Below are 15,282 nucleotides of genomic sequence, written 5' to 3'. Positions count from 1 at the left end.
CTTTTCTTTGCTACGCAGGAATTTCATTTAATTAAAAATTGCTAGTCCACGAAGTACGATGTCGCGACACGAACCGGCGATGTCTTGTCGACATTCCTATTCTTTCGCTTTCTCTCTTTCTCTCTCATACACACACATACATACACACACATACACACACACACACACATCCTCCTTTTTCTTCATTTAAAATCCGATTTTCTTCGAAATCGGTTTTCTTCAAAAAGTGGCACTCGTTCCTATCAATCCCGACTGATCCGATCGATTCGTCCTCCACGAATGCAAGAAGCATGGGCGGTCATGATGTTTTTCTTCTCCCGTAAAATTCAAGTGCGACTGTGTAGAACAGAAATATCCTCTTGGAAAGATACTCTTCTTCGTAAAGAGGATGCTTTGTCTTTTCGTCTTTCCTCTCCGTTGCGGCTCAACCCGAGGATTCGTGAGGCGGCTACATCTTTTGTCCATATAAAGCGGTTAAAAGAAACTCAAAAAATCGATCATAGATACACCTGGCGGTAAAAGTGCAGTTGCGTGTGCAGTTGTGGGTGACACTACAATGATCGGAAAGAATTGAAACGACGATTCGGTGCTTCGAACTGAGAACAAACGGGAAGTGTTTCTCATTTCTCGAACACCGTGGCTGCATGATGATTCGCATAAATCCGATCCCCGGAGTCGTAGAGAATAACTTCTTATGTTTCGGGAAGGACAAACTCTTTTTCATTGAGGTAGTGCCGGATGAACGCGGAAATGGCCCATCCTGATATTTTTTGTACAATAGGGCCCCTTTTACGCAGAATTCATCTATTCCTCTTGCGATCTTATGTATGTACAAGATGCGTGCAGGGGACCGAACGAAGGAATATTATGTACAAATTGATCGAACTCGCAGCCAGAACCGTAGTCGAAATTCCGACCTCGAGCATTTTTGGCGTCCGGGGCGTTGCGAGAGATGCGCCCTAGGACGATGACGATCATATGCAAAGCGGAATCGGCACATGTGAGGTTTCCGGGAGCGAGAGAAATTGACAGAAATGCTCGTACCAGCGGAACGAAGTATTTACGTCTATCTACGCACGTATATATATGCATATGCGCCGTACACGAGCCACGTACGTAGAGGAACATATGCATATACACATAGAACGCGCGTTGTTGAAGAGTGCTCTCGTTTCTCTTTTTTTTTTTTTCACGTGTGCGTGCACACACGCGTATGGTTGGAGCGTGCGACCTTCTCATTCGCGTTACGTTAATCTTCCGTCACACGGGGGGAAAGGTAGAGTAGAGCGGCGCAGCCATCTACCAACCACCTAGATTAGCACTGCTCGCCTTGCAGTCGATTAGCTGTCGAGCGAGATCGGCGTAAACCAAGCCGAACTCACTGACAAATTCATAAAACTTGTCCGAAGACTCAAAGGCCAATTCCGCTACGACGAAATGAACCGCCAAATTTTGCCTGTAGCTAAACAGTAGAAGAAACGCAAACGATTAGGCAATCCTCGTAGACGATAAGTAATTGGGGTGGTAAGTACTTGTACATATATGGAACACAAAGAGAAATGCATTTAACAATGATATAAAAACTTTCGGCTACGATGTCCTGTAACAGAAATCTGCATAGTTATAACACATGATTCAGATTTCCCCCATTGGAAATTATTTGTTAAAGCATGGCAATTAAACTGTGTGCACTTAACTAAATGTTAAAAAAAAAATCAGACTAATCCCGTGAGGCAGCGCCGATTAAATTTAGATGCATTTTTCCGATTGTATATACACCTTCCAATAAATTATAATAAAATTCACACGAAAGAATTTTCACTTCCTCTCATAAAATAAATGCCGAAGAAATTGCACCAATCGTGCCAATTTTGATCGAATACTTACGAGCACAAATACGAGTCAAAAATTATTTACTAAATAAAACTAAATATTTTTCAAAAACTTATATTTGGAATTAAAAAAATATATATACCACGGGAAATATAAATTTGTGGAAATTAAATTACAGAAAATGAAGAAAACAAAATCAAAGTCAACGATTAAAAACCGAACCCAATATTATTAATAATTATGTTCGGCCAACTTGAAGAATTGCTGCGAGAAACAAATATAAATATAAAGCTGCACATTTCAAGAGAAACAAATTATGCACATATTCGAAAAATATTGTGAAAATAATAATAGATAATTTTAATACATACGACTTTATCATAAATTTCAATGCCATCTTCCGCTCTCTTGCAATAAACCAGTCCATCAGGAAGGTGGACATTTGCGTCGTCTGCCTGTACAATTTGAAGAAAGCATGGAAATTGCCCAGCCACCACGCCGAGCGTATTTTTAATGCATGCTGTATGTATTTGTCGACCTTGTCTTCTGGTGTGAGCGCTGCTAAAATAGTCGTTAAATCTGAAAGCAAACAATATCATCGTTATCGGAAAGATTTCAAAATTTTTTCACAAAATTGGGCTCTAAGAGGTATAGATTTTTTCGTATTGCAAATTTCCATTCGCTACCAACCTTGAGTATTCTTGGTGAAGATGTAGTAAAGTATCCGATACGCGATGAATTCGCATCGGTTCTCGCCGCCGAGATCCTGATATAGCATTTTCAGCTGCGTTTGACACTGGTTGAACTCTTCGTGATCACCGCGTTCTAAAGCTACACGGGCATGGGTTTCATACACGTGCACAGTAAATGCGTCCCTAATACCTTGGACGGTAAGATCTTGCCGGATGGATTTCAGTTGATCGCAAGCGTATCTGTAGTCCTGCTCGGCTAGCCAACGTTTCTTGACATGGGCCAAAGAATTTTGAAGTACACTTACCGGTCGAACTGCAGAAGGAGCGGGAGCCTGTAATAACATCGAGCACGAGAGAAAACGTGAGTATTAGATATATGAATTCAGCAGTTAATTTTGTCCAAAGTTGAAAATTTAAAAATATAACAGCCCTCCTTCGATCTACAAGTTACAACAACAAGTCGAAACTGAAATAAAATTTCACGTACCGAAGTAAGGCGCAGATAAGGCTTTTCAAGATCCTTGCACGTGCCGACGATGTGGAGTCCAGTGAAGTCGAAATCCGCCGAATCGTCTCTAATAACGCTGCTGCCGATCGTCCGGGAGATGCCGTTGTTAAATCTGGCGGCGCGCTGCTGCAGCTTCTCCTTGGAGCCTAGCTCGTCGGCGTTGCCTGTAGTTAAACCAAACTCGCTATAGAAATGTGACTTAGCCTGCTTAGTCTTCTTCGTCTTCTTGCCGCCGTGATTGGCCTTGTTGCGCGCGGACTTTTTCATTTTCAACACCTTGTAGTCGTGTTCCCGATCGCTAAGATTCGACGACGAGGAAGTGCTCCGTCGGTATCGACGAACAGGCGGGCTACGTGTACGCGAACGGGTCGATCTGGAGCGCGAACGCGAACGCGAGCGCGAACGTGAGCGAGAACGTGAGCGGGATCGCGACCTCGATTTGGATCTTGACCTCGACCTCGATCTAGACCTCGACCGCGACCTCGATCGCCTGCTGTGCGTCACAGAGAGACGCGCGCCAAGCCGAGCCCCGAGTGAGGTGGAAAGGCCGGGCTTGCGCAGGCCTCCCTGTGCGTTCACTAATGGGTTCCCCACAGGAATTGGCAGCATCTTTAGCGGCGGCTTCGCGATTTGCAGAGTCATCCGCTCGCTGTGGAGAAGCGGCAATTGCTCTTGGTCCCAGTCCTTTACCCAGAGCGAGCCGTCATTCGCAGCACGTGTAATCTTGCCCTTCAATATGATCTCAACCTGATCCTTGTCGAACGACGTCTTACATTTCTCGTAACATCGATTCACGTAGTTTTTTAGACTATCGGGCCAGTCACCCACCGGGCTAGGAGTAGTAGCTGTTATAGAAGGGGTGGCGGCAGGCAGTGTACCGATGTTGGGAGTCACTTTCACGGGTACCGCTGGAGTGGAAGTATCAGGTGGTGTGATATCTGGCGGCTCCTCGCTAGGCGGCGGTGGAGCTGCCGCCACCTCGCATTTCACGGGCGGCAGCGGCGGTAGTTCCGCCGGCTTCGTAGTAGGCATTGGTATAAAAGATCCGTTTGTCACGTTGTTCCCCTGAAAGCTATTGTTGAATTGAGCTGCTAAATTTTTGTTCCGCTTACGCTTTTTCTTCGCGGCGCCGCTATTGCCGGACGGCGTGTACCCGAGGCCGGTTTTCTTATTCGGTAAATTGAAACGTATCTGCCCATTGTACTCTGTAAATGAAAGAAGACGACACATTAAGACTTCTATTTCCTTACTGAAGCCACTTTAAATGATGATGTTAAGAAATAAAGAATGCTAGAAATTCCCACGGATTACATCGAAATCAAATGACAGGTGCGACAGAGCATTATAAGATGCTCCAAAATCTTTACTTTTGCTTTAACAATATATAATCATAAAATTAATTTAACTAAATTATGAAAAATGTTTGATGGTAATTTATTGATTGTTGAAACAAGACTAAACTTCTAGAACATTTCAGAAATGTGCTCAATCTCTCAATTGTAAGTGTAGCTTTGTGTCAATTCCTCTGTGTCTTTATTTCTTATAAAAGAATACAGACAATACTTACGAGAAGAGGGATCATTGTGCATGTTCCAATTGCCATAAGCAGAGTATGAATTATACATCATTCCTTGGAAAGGCATCGGCTGCTGTATATGATTATTCTGCTGCTGAGTCGACTGAAGTGCTGGTGGTGGACCAGGTGGCAATGGAGGAAGATCAGATTCATCATCTAGAGCCATCGGGGTCCCAGGTATAGGAGGTTGCTGGTGTAACTGTTGCTTTGATTGGTTGTTATTCTGCTGCTGTTGCTGCTGCTGCTGCTGCTGTTGTTGTTGTTGCTGCTGCTGCTGCTGCTGCTGCTGCTGTTGTTGCTGCTGCTGCTGCTGATGTTGGTGCTGCTGCTGCTGCTGATGTTGATGTTGATGCTGCTGCATCTGCTGTGGATTAAAAGGCTGACCGTATCCTGGCATCATCGTTTGATAATAATTAAACACCTGTCCTTGGTGTGGTACACCTTGATAACCAGGACCATACATGTGTCTGCAAAGAAAATAAAAGATCGCTAAAATTATAAATTATTTGATGTTATATTAGAAATATTGATAGTAATAACAGGTGCAAATATATGTCTTTTTAATTTTAGAAATATTCCAAACTTTACAACAAATAAACAAACATGTCAGATATATAAGTAAATATTCTTAACTCCAAATTTAAGTAAAAATAAAAAAAAAATATTTAAACTTAATAAAAAATATGTCTGCCATTTCAATTTACAAGAAACAGCACAGCTCTTTCGCAACCAAATGTTCTTTAGATATAATTAATGCCTCTATACAATGTTGAATCATTCTAAAACATAATATGTTTATACACCATATTAAAATGGTGCAAACTTGTATATTAAAAATTCACAGCATTATGCGCCTAATGATTGACATCGAGCTCATGTATCGACGAAATGGTCAAAATGGTGTAATGGCGTCTGCGGTAGAAGGCTAACGAGTAATCTAGGAATGAGTCCTGTAGAGAGAGCTTTTGTTGATCATTTAATCAAGAATGTAAAACCGATAACAGAATCTTATCGACACATGCTTACGTACTTGTATGCAATATTAATTATTTATGAACAGTTTTCTTTACGAAAGTAAACTGTACGAGAGAAATGAAGTAAAGATAAAATACGAACATCCGTCGGAGAATCCTATTAACAAGATTCGTTGAACGCGACGACTCACCCGCCGTACGGAGGAAACATGTGCATATTGTTCGGAGACGGGTATTGCCATGCCATATTCGCCATCGGGCCTGCTCCTAGTTGCTGTTGCTGCGGATGAAACGGCTGCTGCTTTTTCTGCGACAACGCCTCGGCCTCTGACATAGCGTGGAATCAAAAAGAATCAGAATCGCTTACAAAATGGCCGCTCGTGACTGACAAGTCACCCGCGATTGCGCTGCTGAATTACCGCAAGCACGGCCGTACAGCGTGCTTTCACGTGTAAGCTAAAACAACGAACGAAACTCACAAAGATCGTTTCTACAATCTCGTTTTCTCGATCAACAATCTCTACGCATTATACGAGTCTAGCAACGCGCAAAACACATTACGTGGCGTAAACGCGAATAAACTGCGATGGAAAATGGACGGAAGAGCGGATTGAAGAAGGATCCAGAGCTAAGTACAGAAACATTTCATTGGTTACATTTTACCCCAAGATGATGTAATGTAAAGCGCTCATTGGTCGTATGACGACATATGTATCAAACGTGCTCCAATAAGAATCAATAAATAACAGTGACGCCTTAAGTCTAAAGTCTGTTCCGAAATTGATTTCGGAAACTTTAGTTTAAGGCCGGTATTTATAGTCAGGTTTTATATTTAAGACCGCGTCAAGTTCATTTTCAGATATTTCGTAGCCAACCCTGGTAGCAGACTGACGTCAAATGATGTACTAATGACGTCTTAATGACGTTAGCTAACGTCATTAAGACGTTATTAGTACGTCATTTGACGTTAGTCTGCTACCTGGGAATGAAATAATTTGTATAGCATTTGAAGATGAATTTGAGACGGTCTTAAATATAAGATCCGACTATGAATACCGGCCTTAGTTACAAGATTGCTAGGCTTTAAAAGTTCCGTAATTGATCACGCTTGGGCGTTCACAGCCACCTACAATTTTTGTTTACAAACTTGGTTTTAGCTTTAGTTTATTAATATTTTTATCAGAGAGGGACTTGAGAGCGGCCAACACGGCGTTTTCGGCAACACCGACTTTCCACACTGAGAAAGAACTATTTGCATCCATTTTGAGAGGGGAACTACAACGCTACATCCATTTTCAGGTATCGACGGTAAGCCCTGGTCCACAATAGGTGATTTAAGCTTTAAACTATAAGAAATTAAACAATTACAGTTGAATGTGAGAAAAATAATCGACTGCCGTTGGTTAATTTCTTATAGCTTAAAGCTTAAATCACATATTGTAGACCAGGACTAAAACCTGTATGTAGTGGCAGTCCTTCGCATTCTTCGCCGGGCTTAAGCCCGGTCCAGAAGAAGGTTGCAACCACAGATATCTATACTATACTAGATTGCTAACTTCTCAAAAGAGCTGTGTCCCGCTCATTTTCCGGTTCGGCCATGAAGACCGCCAAGCATGGCGGCGGTGTGTGTTTGTAGTGTGTATGTGAATACCCGATGCGTATGTAGTAGTGCATGGTAGTGCGTATGTGACACCTGATGTGTTTACTACTATTTATGTTAGTAAAACTGCAAATCTACAAACGAGATAATGCCGAATAAGTATTGTAAATTTCAAAAATACGAACAAGAAAGAATATCATTTAAAGATGTGTGTATTAATAAGGTGTTGCTAATCTAAGTGTTTGGTAAAGGTTAAAATTAAATTGAATATATACAGTTCAAAATATGTCAAAGTATTTGTATTAATATTTTTTACATACATATAAAGAATAAAATGCAACTTATGTGTTATTAAATAATATTAATTTTGTAAATTTGTGTCTGTTACTTGCAGGATTTCTATCTTTCGTTGTTTTTGTAAGTGAATACATTCTAATATTAATAATATTAATAATATTAACATAATATTAATAATATTAACAATGTTTAATTGCAAGATAACCCTCACATATTACAAACCTCGAACATTTATTATATATAAATGTATTCTACTTACTTAAATAAGTGATATCCTTTTTTATTCGTATTATTGCAATTAACAATGCAACATGTACTTGGCATTATCTCGTTTATATTTTTGCAGTTTTACTAATATAAATAGCAGTAGATACGACACATCAGTGTAGACACATCAGGTATCACATACTTACAGTACAGCACTACTACACACGCATCGGATACTCACGTACGCACTACAAACACACACCGCCGCCATGTTTTGGCGGTCTTCATGGCCGAACCGGAAAATAGGCGGGACACAGCTCTTATATAGGTCAAAGATCGAAGTTAGCAATCTAGTATAGTATAGACATCTGTGGTTGCAACACCCAGTTGCGAGTTGCAAAGAATGGCAACTATTAATTACAAAGTGTTATTTTCGGTCGTAAGACCGAAATTGCGGTTGCTAAAAGAGAGTTGCCCAACTTTTAACTTCTTGGCGATGGCAATCGGCAATCGCAACTGTCTCTTATAACCAGAAATAGCACTTTGCAACTAGTAGTTGCTCCATCCTTCGCAACTCGCAACTGGGTGTTTGCAACCTATTCTGGACCGGTCTTTAAAGTATTGTGGACACTCGCGTCGTTAGTTCATGCGCACGGTTGTACAAAGAGCGCTTCGCACTTCGCTGGCTTAAGCCGTGTTCCAAAATTCACTGCCAGCGCAGAAAAGTTATAGTTCGCGTGACATAAACTATATGTTTTCAATTTTTGGCAGTGAATTTTGGAACACGGCCTTAAGCCCGTATAAGACTATGGATTGGGATTGAGATTGGATTGAGATTTGACCAATTGAAAAAAAGAAAATAATCTCAAATATAGTAAACTTAACCCTGATTGGTTAAATTTCAATCCAATACTCAATTCCAATCCGTAGTGTTACGTCCTGGACAAGCATAGAACATGCGATGTCTAGATTTGTTTGGTTTACTTCGAATCAGCGCTATTCTTGTCCAGATCCTTATTATTTGAATCTGTTTCCTTTGGAGGTGGGTTACTGTTAGGTTTAAAAATAATAGTATTCTCGCTAGTGTTGAATTTAACTTCAAATATATTTCCCTTTATTTCAGATTTTATTCTCGGGACCGAAGATTTAGATGGATCTGTTTTGAAAACAGCCAGGTCGAGCGTGCCTGGATTATAATAACTTTTCAACAGACGTCTAAATTGAATCCGCCGTCCGGCTCTTCTTGTTCTTTTCGGCATGAGAGATTTTTAGGTAATATTTATTTTAACAATATCTATAATAGAGTAGATGGAAGGGACGTGGTTAAGTTTGAAGAATAAAAAGGCGAATGGTGTTCGTGGTTCAAGCACGGCATTCTGGAAAAAGATTGAAGATGATAAGAGGGAAGAGAGGTAAAGAAATCTGTACACACATATATATATATATATATATTATGAAATTACTCTATATTGTTAAATTTAAAAATTCATACACTAAATTTAATGTAGTTAATAGCTGGCTCAATATTTATTCAAGTAATAGCAATGATTCTCTATAGTATCATTATGAGGAAAAGAGGCTCGTTCGACCTTTAATGATTTGGATTTTACATCTTAACAAGCGTCTTAGCATTTGCAGACGGAGTCCCAAGAACAATAATCTTTAATACCGACCTTTTGATTCCAGGCTCAAGACCCTTTGGTAATCGGTTAACAAGAGGCTCAGCGAAAGATTGTCTGATGGCTAATTGGAGACTAACAAGAGACTGCTTAGAGACTAACGAGAGACTGCTTAGAGACTGACGAGAGACTGCCTAGAGACTGCCGAGAGATTGCCTGCGCGCGAAGGGCCAAGCCCTTTTTATACCCAAGCCCGATACTATGGATATCAATTGAGCGTCTTTTCCTAATTCACCATTCATTATTTATTGGTTAAAAAATATAAAAATGTTATTATCTAGTAATTAAAATTATACTTAATCATATGTAGCGTTTGGTAATTCAGTTGTCTCGTTGTTGGCTGATTTATTAATAAAATTATATTTTACTAAGAAATAGAAATGTTGTTATTGATTTCCTTTGGTATAATATAAGAATTTGGAAACTTAAAAGAATTATTTCATTCGGGCGTAGTAATCGTTAAAGTTAAATAATACGAATAGATCCTCTTACAATTCTAAAGCGCATATACATTAGGATAGGCGGTTTGACAATAATATTTGAGGAATTATTTGCGAAATATGATGGCAATTATTTAATATCATTTAAAAAGAAGAAAAATAGAAGAAAGAAAGGAAATTATTTTCCTCTTCGAGTCTTTGTTTCAGGTCTTTGTTTAGTTCGCAGTACGTAGGACAGCTATCACTCGATGATATCTATAACATAAACACATTCCAATATGTGCGCGGCTGTGCCCGAACGAAATCGTTCTTAGTCCCCGAGACAAATGAATTTATAAGCTAGCTCTAAATTTATTTCTTAAATTTTCTTATTCTCTCTTTTCCTATGTTAATGTTAATTTTATTTCAAAATATGCTATTTATGATTATTTTTATGTTATTTAGTTGTTTGATAATCTATCGCTTACTAAACGAAGCAAGAAGATAGAAGGAAGAGAGAGAAAGAAGAAGATAGATGATGATTTAGTAAATAGTTTCGAGTATTAATGATATTATATTATATTAACGATAAAAGATGGCAGAGGTACCTGTTGATTGCAGAGGTGTTTGTAGGAGGCGTTGCAGTTGGATTAGTCGATGATAGGTAAGGATTTGATTGGGTAGGAAAAGGTATGGTGAGTTTTGGTGAGAAGATAGGGAATTTTAATATGGTGGGACGTTACAGTAGTCTGATACGGGCTTTAAGCCCGTGTCACACTACGGATTGAAGATCAAGGATTGCGGATTGAAGATTAGATTTCGACAAATCGACGAACTTCGGTTTTGATTCACTTTATTCCGATTCAAATTTCAATCTTCAATCCGCAATCCTTGATCTTTAATCCGTAGTATGACGCAGGCTTTAGAAAGCCTCTAGAGGTTCTCTACGCTGGCTTGGCTAAAAGTGGCGCATGACCCCTCTCCTTCTTTTGTTCGCTTCCGTGGCGGTTGGATGTGGATGTGGTTCCAGTAATTACGCATATTTTTGATCGTGGGGACTGCATACACGTTGTCCCTGTTTTTTTTTACTTTCGTAACTTCGTTGACTGGCGTAGGAGATAGAATGTAACAGCTCTGCTCAGAGCCATTTATTGAACCAGAACCAGAACCAGACCCCTCTCCTTCTCTCTGGTTGTGTTTTCTGAGCGTCCATTGTATCTAAAATAAGTTACCGTAAGGACTCTTTAGTATCGAGTGATTAGAGCAACGATGTCCTTGACAAGGTATGTAAGAACTGTTTACATTATTATATGTCAAATTATTTCATTAATACTTATCTACAGAGCGTTAAATAACATTAAGGGACATGTTTCTTATATTTTCCATCGGAAATTGAATGCTACCCTAACTATGAAATTGGCACTCCTTTATAATAATAATTTTATTTCTTCTTGTAATTAGTTTGTTACCTGCTCCTACCCAAGTAGTATGGGACAGAGAAGATGAAGCACGTGAGCAAAAATTGCGCCAACGACCTGTCTCAGCACTGGTCAAGGCTGTTGTCACTGCTCCACCTTATGGACAACGACGAGGATGGGTGCCACGTAATCCAGAAGTTAGTAATTATTATGTCATGTACAACAAAAATTTATATCTTTTGTTCAGTGTAATCCTTCCTTTAGCATTTGCATTAGATTGCACATAGTTGAGTATCTAACACTGAATCAAAAGAACATATGATAATAACAATGATACTTATGGTATCTACCTGGAAAAGTAATACATACCTTGTTTTGCATAGGATTTTGGAGATGGAGGAGCTTTTCCTGAGATTCATGTCGCACAGTATCCACTTGGAATGGGGATGAAAGGCAAGGAAACTACAAGCAACGCCTTAGCAGTTCAACTTGATGCTCAAGGAAAAGTAAAGTATGATCTGATAGCTAGACAAGGTCATGGTAAAGACAAGGTAAACTTTATTGTTTTTTATAAAGTCAAATAAAAATTTGATTTGATTTTTTAATAAAATCAAATCCCTGGCAGCGTTCATATACCTCCATCGTAAGGTGGCATGGTACATTGTCAAATAAGGCAAAAGATCGAACCAAATTTTTGACTGATCTATTATATCATAACAACATTTTGACTTCCTACATTTATTCCTAATATTTCCTTTAAATTTTGTTACAGATCGTCTACAGCAAATTAAGTGACTTATTGCCATCGGAAATTACAAACGAGGAAGATCCTACTTTGCAACGGCCAACCGACGAGGAAACCGATGAACTCAGGGATAAGACAAAGAAGGCTTTGGAAAAGATAACAAGATCAAAAATCGCGGCAGCCATGCCTGTAAGATGCGCTGAAAAACAAGCTCCAGCTCAGTACATTCGCTATACGCCGTCGCAACAAGGACAATCATTCAACTCTGGTGCGAAACAACGAGTGATCAGAATGGTGGAGGCTCAAGTGGATCCTTTGGAGCCACCAAAGTTTAAGTATGTAGAGCCAAAGTATAGCATGGTTAAATTGAAAAAATTGCACGGAGTCTAATGAACAACAAGATGTAGTTATCGGATATATTTATCTAAAAAAGTGTACAATTGTAGAATTAACAAAAAAATTCCGAGAGGCCCTCCGTCTCCTCCAGCGCCAGTTATACATTCGCCTACTAGGAAAGTGACGGTGAAGGAGCAAAAAGAATGGAAAATACCGCCATGCATAAGTAATTGGAAAAACGCCAAGGTATCTCGAAAGGCCTTAATATCACGAATAAGTTATCGAAACATGTTAAATAACAGCACGGATATTTTATTCATCCGACGTTTAAAGAAAACCGTTTAATTTCAGGGTTACACGATTCCGTTGGACAAGCGTCTTGCTGCGGACGGCCGTGGCTTGCAACAAGTTCATATCAACGAGAATTTCGCCAAGTTGGCGGAAGCTTTGTACATCGCCGATAGGAAGGCTCGGGAAGCCGTCGAGATGCGAGCGCAGTTAGAGAAGAAACTGGCTCAGAAAGAGAAAGAAAAGAAAGAGGATCATTTGAGACAACTTGCACAAAAAGCCAGAGAAGAGCGCGCTGGCTTGAAATCCGCTACAGCGTTAGGTTCGTATAATCCATCATCGATAAGACGAAAGCGTAAAGAAATCTTTCGGAAGATTAAATCAAACTGACAAAAGAAATGGTCCTTGAGGACTTACTGAAACATTTCTTACAGAGAAAGCCGAGGAGTCGCGTGAAAGGGACCAACTCAGGCAAGAGCGACACAAAGATCGCGCTCGTGAGCGGAACCTGGCACGTGCCGCACCTGACAAACGATCTCGTCTACAACGCGAGCGTGAACGCGATATCAGTGAGCAGATTGCGCTTGGTTTGCCCGCTAAGAGCATTCCGAATACTGGAGAAGCGCAGTTCGATCAGCGTCTTTTCAACACTAGTAAGGGCATGGACAGCGGTTACGGTCACGATGACGAGTACAACGTGTACGACAAACCATGGAAAGATAGCAATTCGATCGCTTCGCACATTTATCGTCCTAGCAAGAATATCGATAAAGATACTTACGGCGACGATCTCGAAAAATTGGTTAAGACAAACAGGTAAGAATATTGCCTCTACATATTCATGCAGGATATTACGGATAAATTCTATTCGAGTATCGCGAGTTTCCGATAATACCGCCAAAATTTCCAACCATTCTTTCGCCGTTTCAGATTTGTTCCTGACAAAGAATTTAGCGGAACCGACCGATCGGCCACGCGTTCCGGACCAGTGCAATTCGAGAAAGATGAGGAGGATCCGTTCGGTTTGGATCAGTTCTTGAAGCAGGCCAAACGCGCCAGCAGCTCGACCACGACGACAACAAAGCGCAGTAGAGATGACCGCGACAAGAGAGACGATCGCGAAAAGCGAAGGAAACATTAAGTATTTCACATTATACAGTGTTTAATTGTATATAATTGCTGCACTACTATTATTAATTATTTGTTTAATAAAACCCATCTAAATTCCTACTCAAGTGTACACTCAGAAATTTCGCTGTAGAATTATTTTTATTGCGTACTATTAATTGTAGTCACTTGCAAGACGTTCCTTGCATACGTGACATCTGAACACCGAAATATTAAAACTACAAGACTTATATACAAGTAATCTTGTAAAATAATCTTGTAATGCATATTTCTTTATAATAAAATAAAATTTCTGTCAAAAACCTGGACGAATGGTATATGTAAAAGCTTGATTCTTTATCTGCGATTGTTTTTCAACAAATTTTATGATAAGTTCGGAAGTAATAAAAATATAGTCCCGGTTTTAGGTTCGTTTTTCTATCGTGAATATTAGATCGATCATTATCGTTATTTAGTAAAATCAAAAGAAAACTGAACAAGATGTAATTTGTAACGGATTGATCTCTCTCCACGATGAAATATCAACTTTATCTGTGATTATCTCATGCTGTCACTTCGCACTTCGCTTCAAGTGTTGTAAGCAATACACAACTTGTAAAAAAGATAGTGTAATTTAATCACAGTTAAAATTATTACTCAGTCGTACGTCCACATCTTAATTATTATTTCACATTATCAAGAATTTTGCTTCTAATTATACCTTGTATCAGCTTGAAAATATCGAACAATACGAGACGATGGACGTAAGTTCGTTAAAGATACATAAAACTAACATAAGGTGGCTTTTTCTACTGTTTACGACTCTTACGACTCGCTCTCTCTCTCTCTCTCTCTCTCTCTCTCTCTCTCTCTACAGTTATCATTTTTATTGCTCTTTGGCAAAAGCAACTGAAGCAAAAAATGATAACTACAATAAGCCACTCAACATTCAACTCTGCGGGGGCAGTGTCTCGTTTGCGTATACATGCAACGAATATTCCTTCGCGACAGAGAAACGCGCATCCACGCTATTTCATACAAATTAAGTTATTGCGTGCATGACACTTGCGTATACTCGTATATGCAGAACTAGCATGCACAATAGAGCAGTTTAATCTGCGATACGCACAAATGCATATAAGTGCACATTACTGTACAAAAATTCTCCCTCTCTGTCTCTCACCCTTTATTTCTCCTTCCCTCCCTCCCTCTCTCTCTCTCTCTCTCTCTCTCTCTCTCTCTCTCTCTCTCTTCCTCTTACGTACGCGACAACAAGATGAGCGCAGATTCTCTGCGAGCTAAAAATTGCATCAGTTTCACAGATCATTATGCTAAACAGTTTATGATGTCGCTTTATGAGAAGCAGTGCTCTATATTCGAGCGACTAGGAATTCATTTTTACGCTCGACTTTCTTCGAGCTTACGGCGGACGGGTAAGTGTCGATCATAAAATGTACATGTTGAGAACAAAGAGACGCGCGGCTATTTCTACTGCGTCGCCTGAGCATCACACATTTCCGGCGACGAATAATTATGAATTTCAAAGTAATCGCAAAGTAAACGTAAAAATTGTCACGAAAAACGTTCGTTGAATTTTCGATAA

At 39.8% G+C, this 15,282-nt stretch overlaps 2 protein-coding genes across 3 annotated transcripts; one reads left to right on the top strand and one right to left on the bottom strand.

The window, feature by feature from the left end:
- Positions 1-1,177: 1,177 nt before the first annotated feature.
- Positions 1,178-6,206, bottom strand: LOC105190895 (leukocyte receptor cluster member 8 homolog). 2 transcript variants are annotated; one of them, XM_011153905.3, is made up of 7 exons: positions 6,063-6,206; positions 5,775-5,910; positions 4,601-5,076; positions 3,013-4,238; positions 2,524-2,857; positions 2,205-2,412; positions 1,282-1,462 (listed from the first exon to the last, which is right to left on the bottom strand). In XM_011153905.3, the coding sequence occupies exons 2-7, from the start codon at positions 5,837-5,839 to the stop codon at positions 1,300-1,302; spliced, it is 2,472 nt and encodes an 823-aa protein (XP_011152207.1). In that variant the 5' UTR covers positions 5,840-5,910; positions 6,063-6,206; the 3' UTR covers positions 1,282-1,299. The 2 variants fall into 2 exon arrangements, with proteins under 2 accessions (XP_011152206.1, XP_011152207.1); XM_011153904.3 differs by having other exon boundaries at positions 1,178-1,462; positions 5,775-6,154.
- A 4,532-nt stretch (positions 6,207-10,738) lies between these two features.
- On the top strand, positions 10,739-13,802 carry Bx42 (Puff-specific protein Bx42). The gene is made up of 8 exons (XM_011156219.3): positions 10,739-11,068; positions 11,247-11,400; positions 11,587-11,754; positions 11,976-12,283; positions 12,395-12,530; positions 12,636-12,894; positions 13,007-13,388; positions 13,503-13,802. The coding sequence occupies exons 1-8, from the start codon at positions 11,055-11,057 to the stop codon at positions 13,711-13,713; spliced, it is 1,632 nt and encodes a 543-aa protein (XP_011154521.1). The 5' UTR covers positions 10,739-11,054; the 3' UTR covers positions 13,714-13,802.
- Positions 13,803-15,282: the final 1,480 nt, after the last annotated feature.

The sequence above is a fragment of the Harpegnathos saltator genome, unplaced genomic scaffold (assembly GCF_003227715.2).
Source record: "Harpegnathos saltator strain DR-91 unplaced genomic scaffold, Hsal_v8.6 scaffold117, whole genome shotgun sequence".
Classification (NCBI taxonomy): domain Eukaryota; kingdom Metazoa; phylum Arthropoda; class Insecta; order Hymenoptera; family Formicidae; genus Harpegnathos; species Harpegnathos saltator.
Note: the sequence above shows the minus strand (reverse complement) of the source record. Positions and strands in the feature narration are given on the sequence as shown.

What these genes read in the sequence shown, in the direction of transcription:
- Bx42 (XM_011156219.3), top strand. An exon ending in TTGGAGCCACCAAAGTTTAA is followed by an intron (nt 12,284 to 12,394) that starts GTATGTAGAGCC and finishes GTACAATTGTAG; the next exon opens with AATTAACAAAAAAATTCCGA. An exon ending in AAATTGGTTAAGACAAACAG is followed by an intron (nt 13,389 to 13,502) that starts GTAAGAATATTG and finishes TCGCCGTTTCAG; the next exon opens with ATTTGTTCCTGACAAAGAAT.
- LOC105190895 (XM_011153904.3), bottom strand. Translation starts at nt 5,917, where the DNA reads ATGTCAGAGGCCGAGGCGTTGTCGCAGAAAAAGCAGCAGCCGTTTCAT. An exon ending in GCACAATGATCCCTCTTCTC is followed by an intron (nt 4,239 to 4,600) that starts GTAAGTATTGTC and finishes TTTCATTTACAG; the next exon opens with AGTACAATGGGCAGATACGT. An exon ending in CTTATCTGCGCCTTACTTCG is followed by an intron (nt 2,858 to 3,012) that starts GTACGTGAAATT and finishes ATGTTATTACAG; the next exon opens with GCTCCCGCTCCTTCTGCAGT.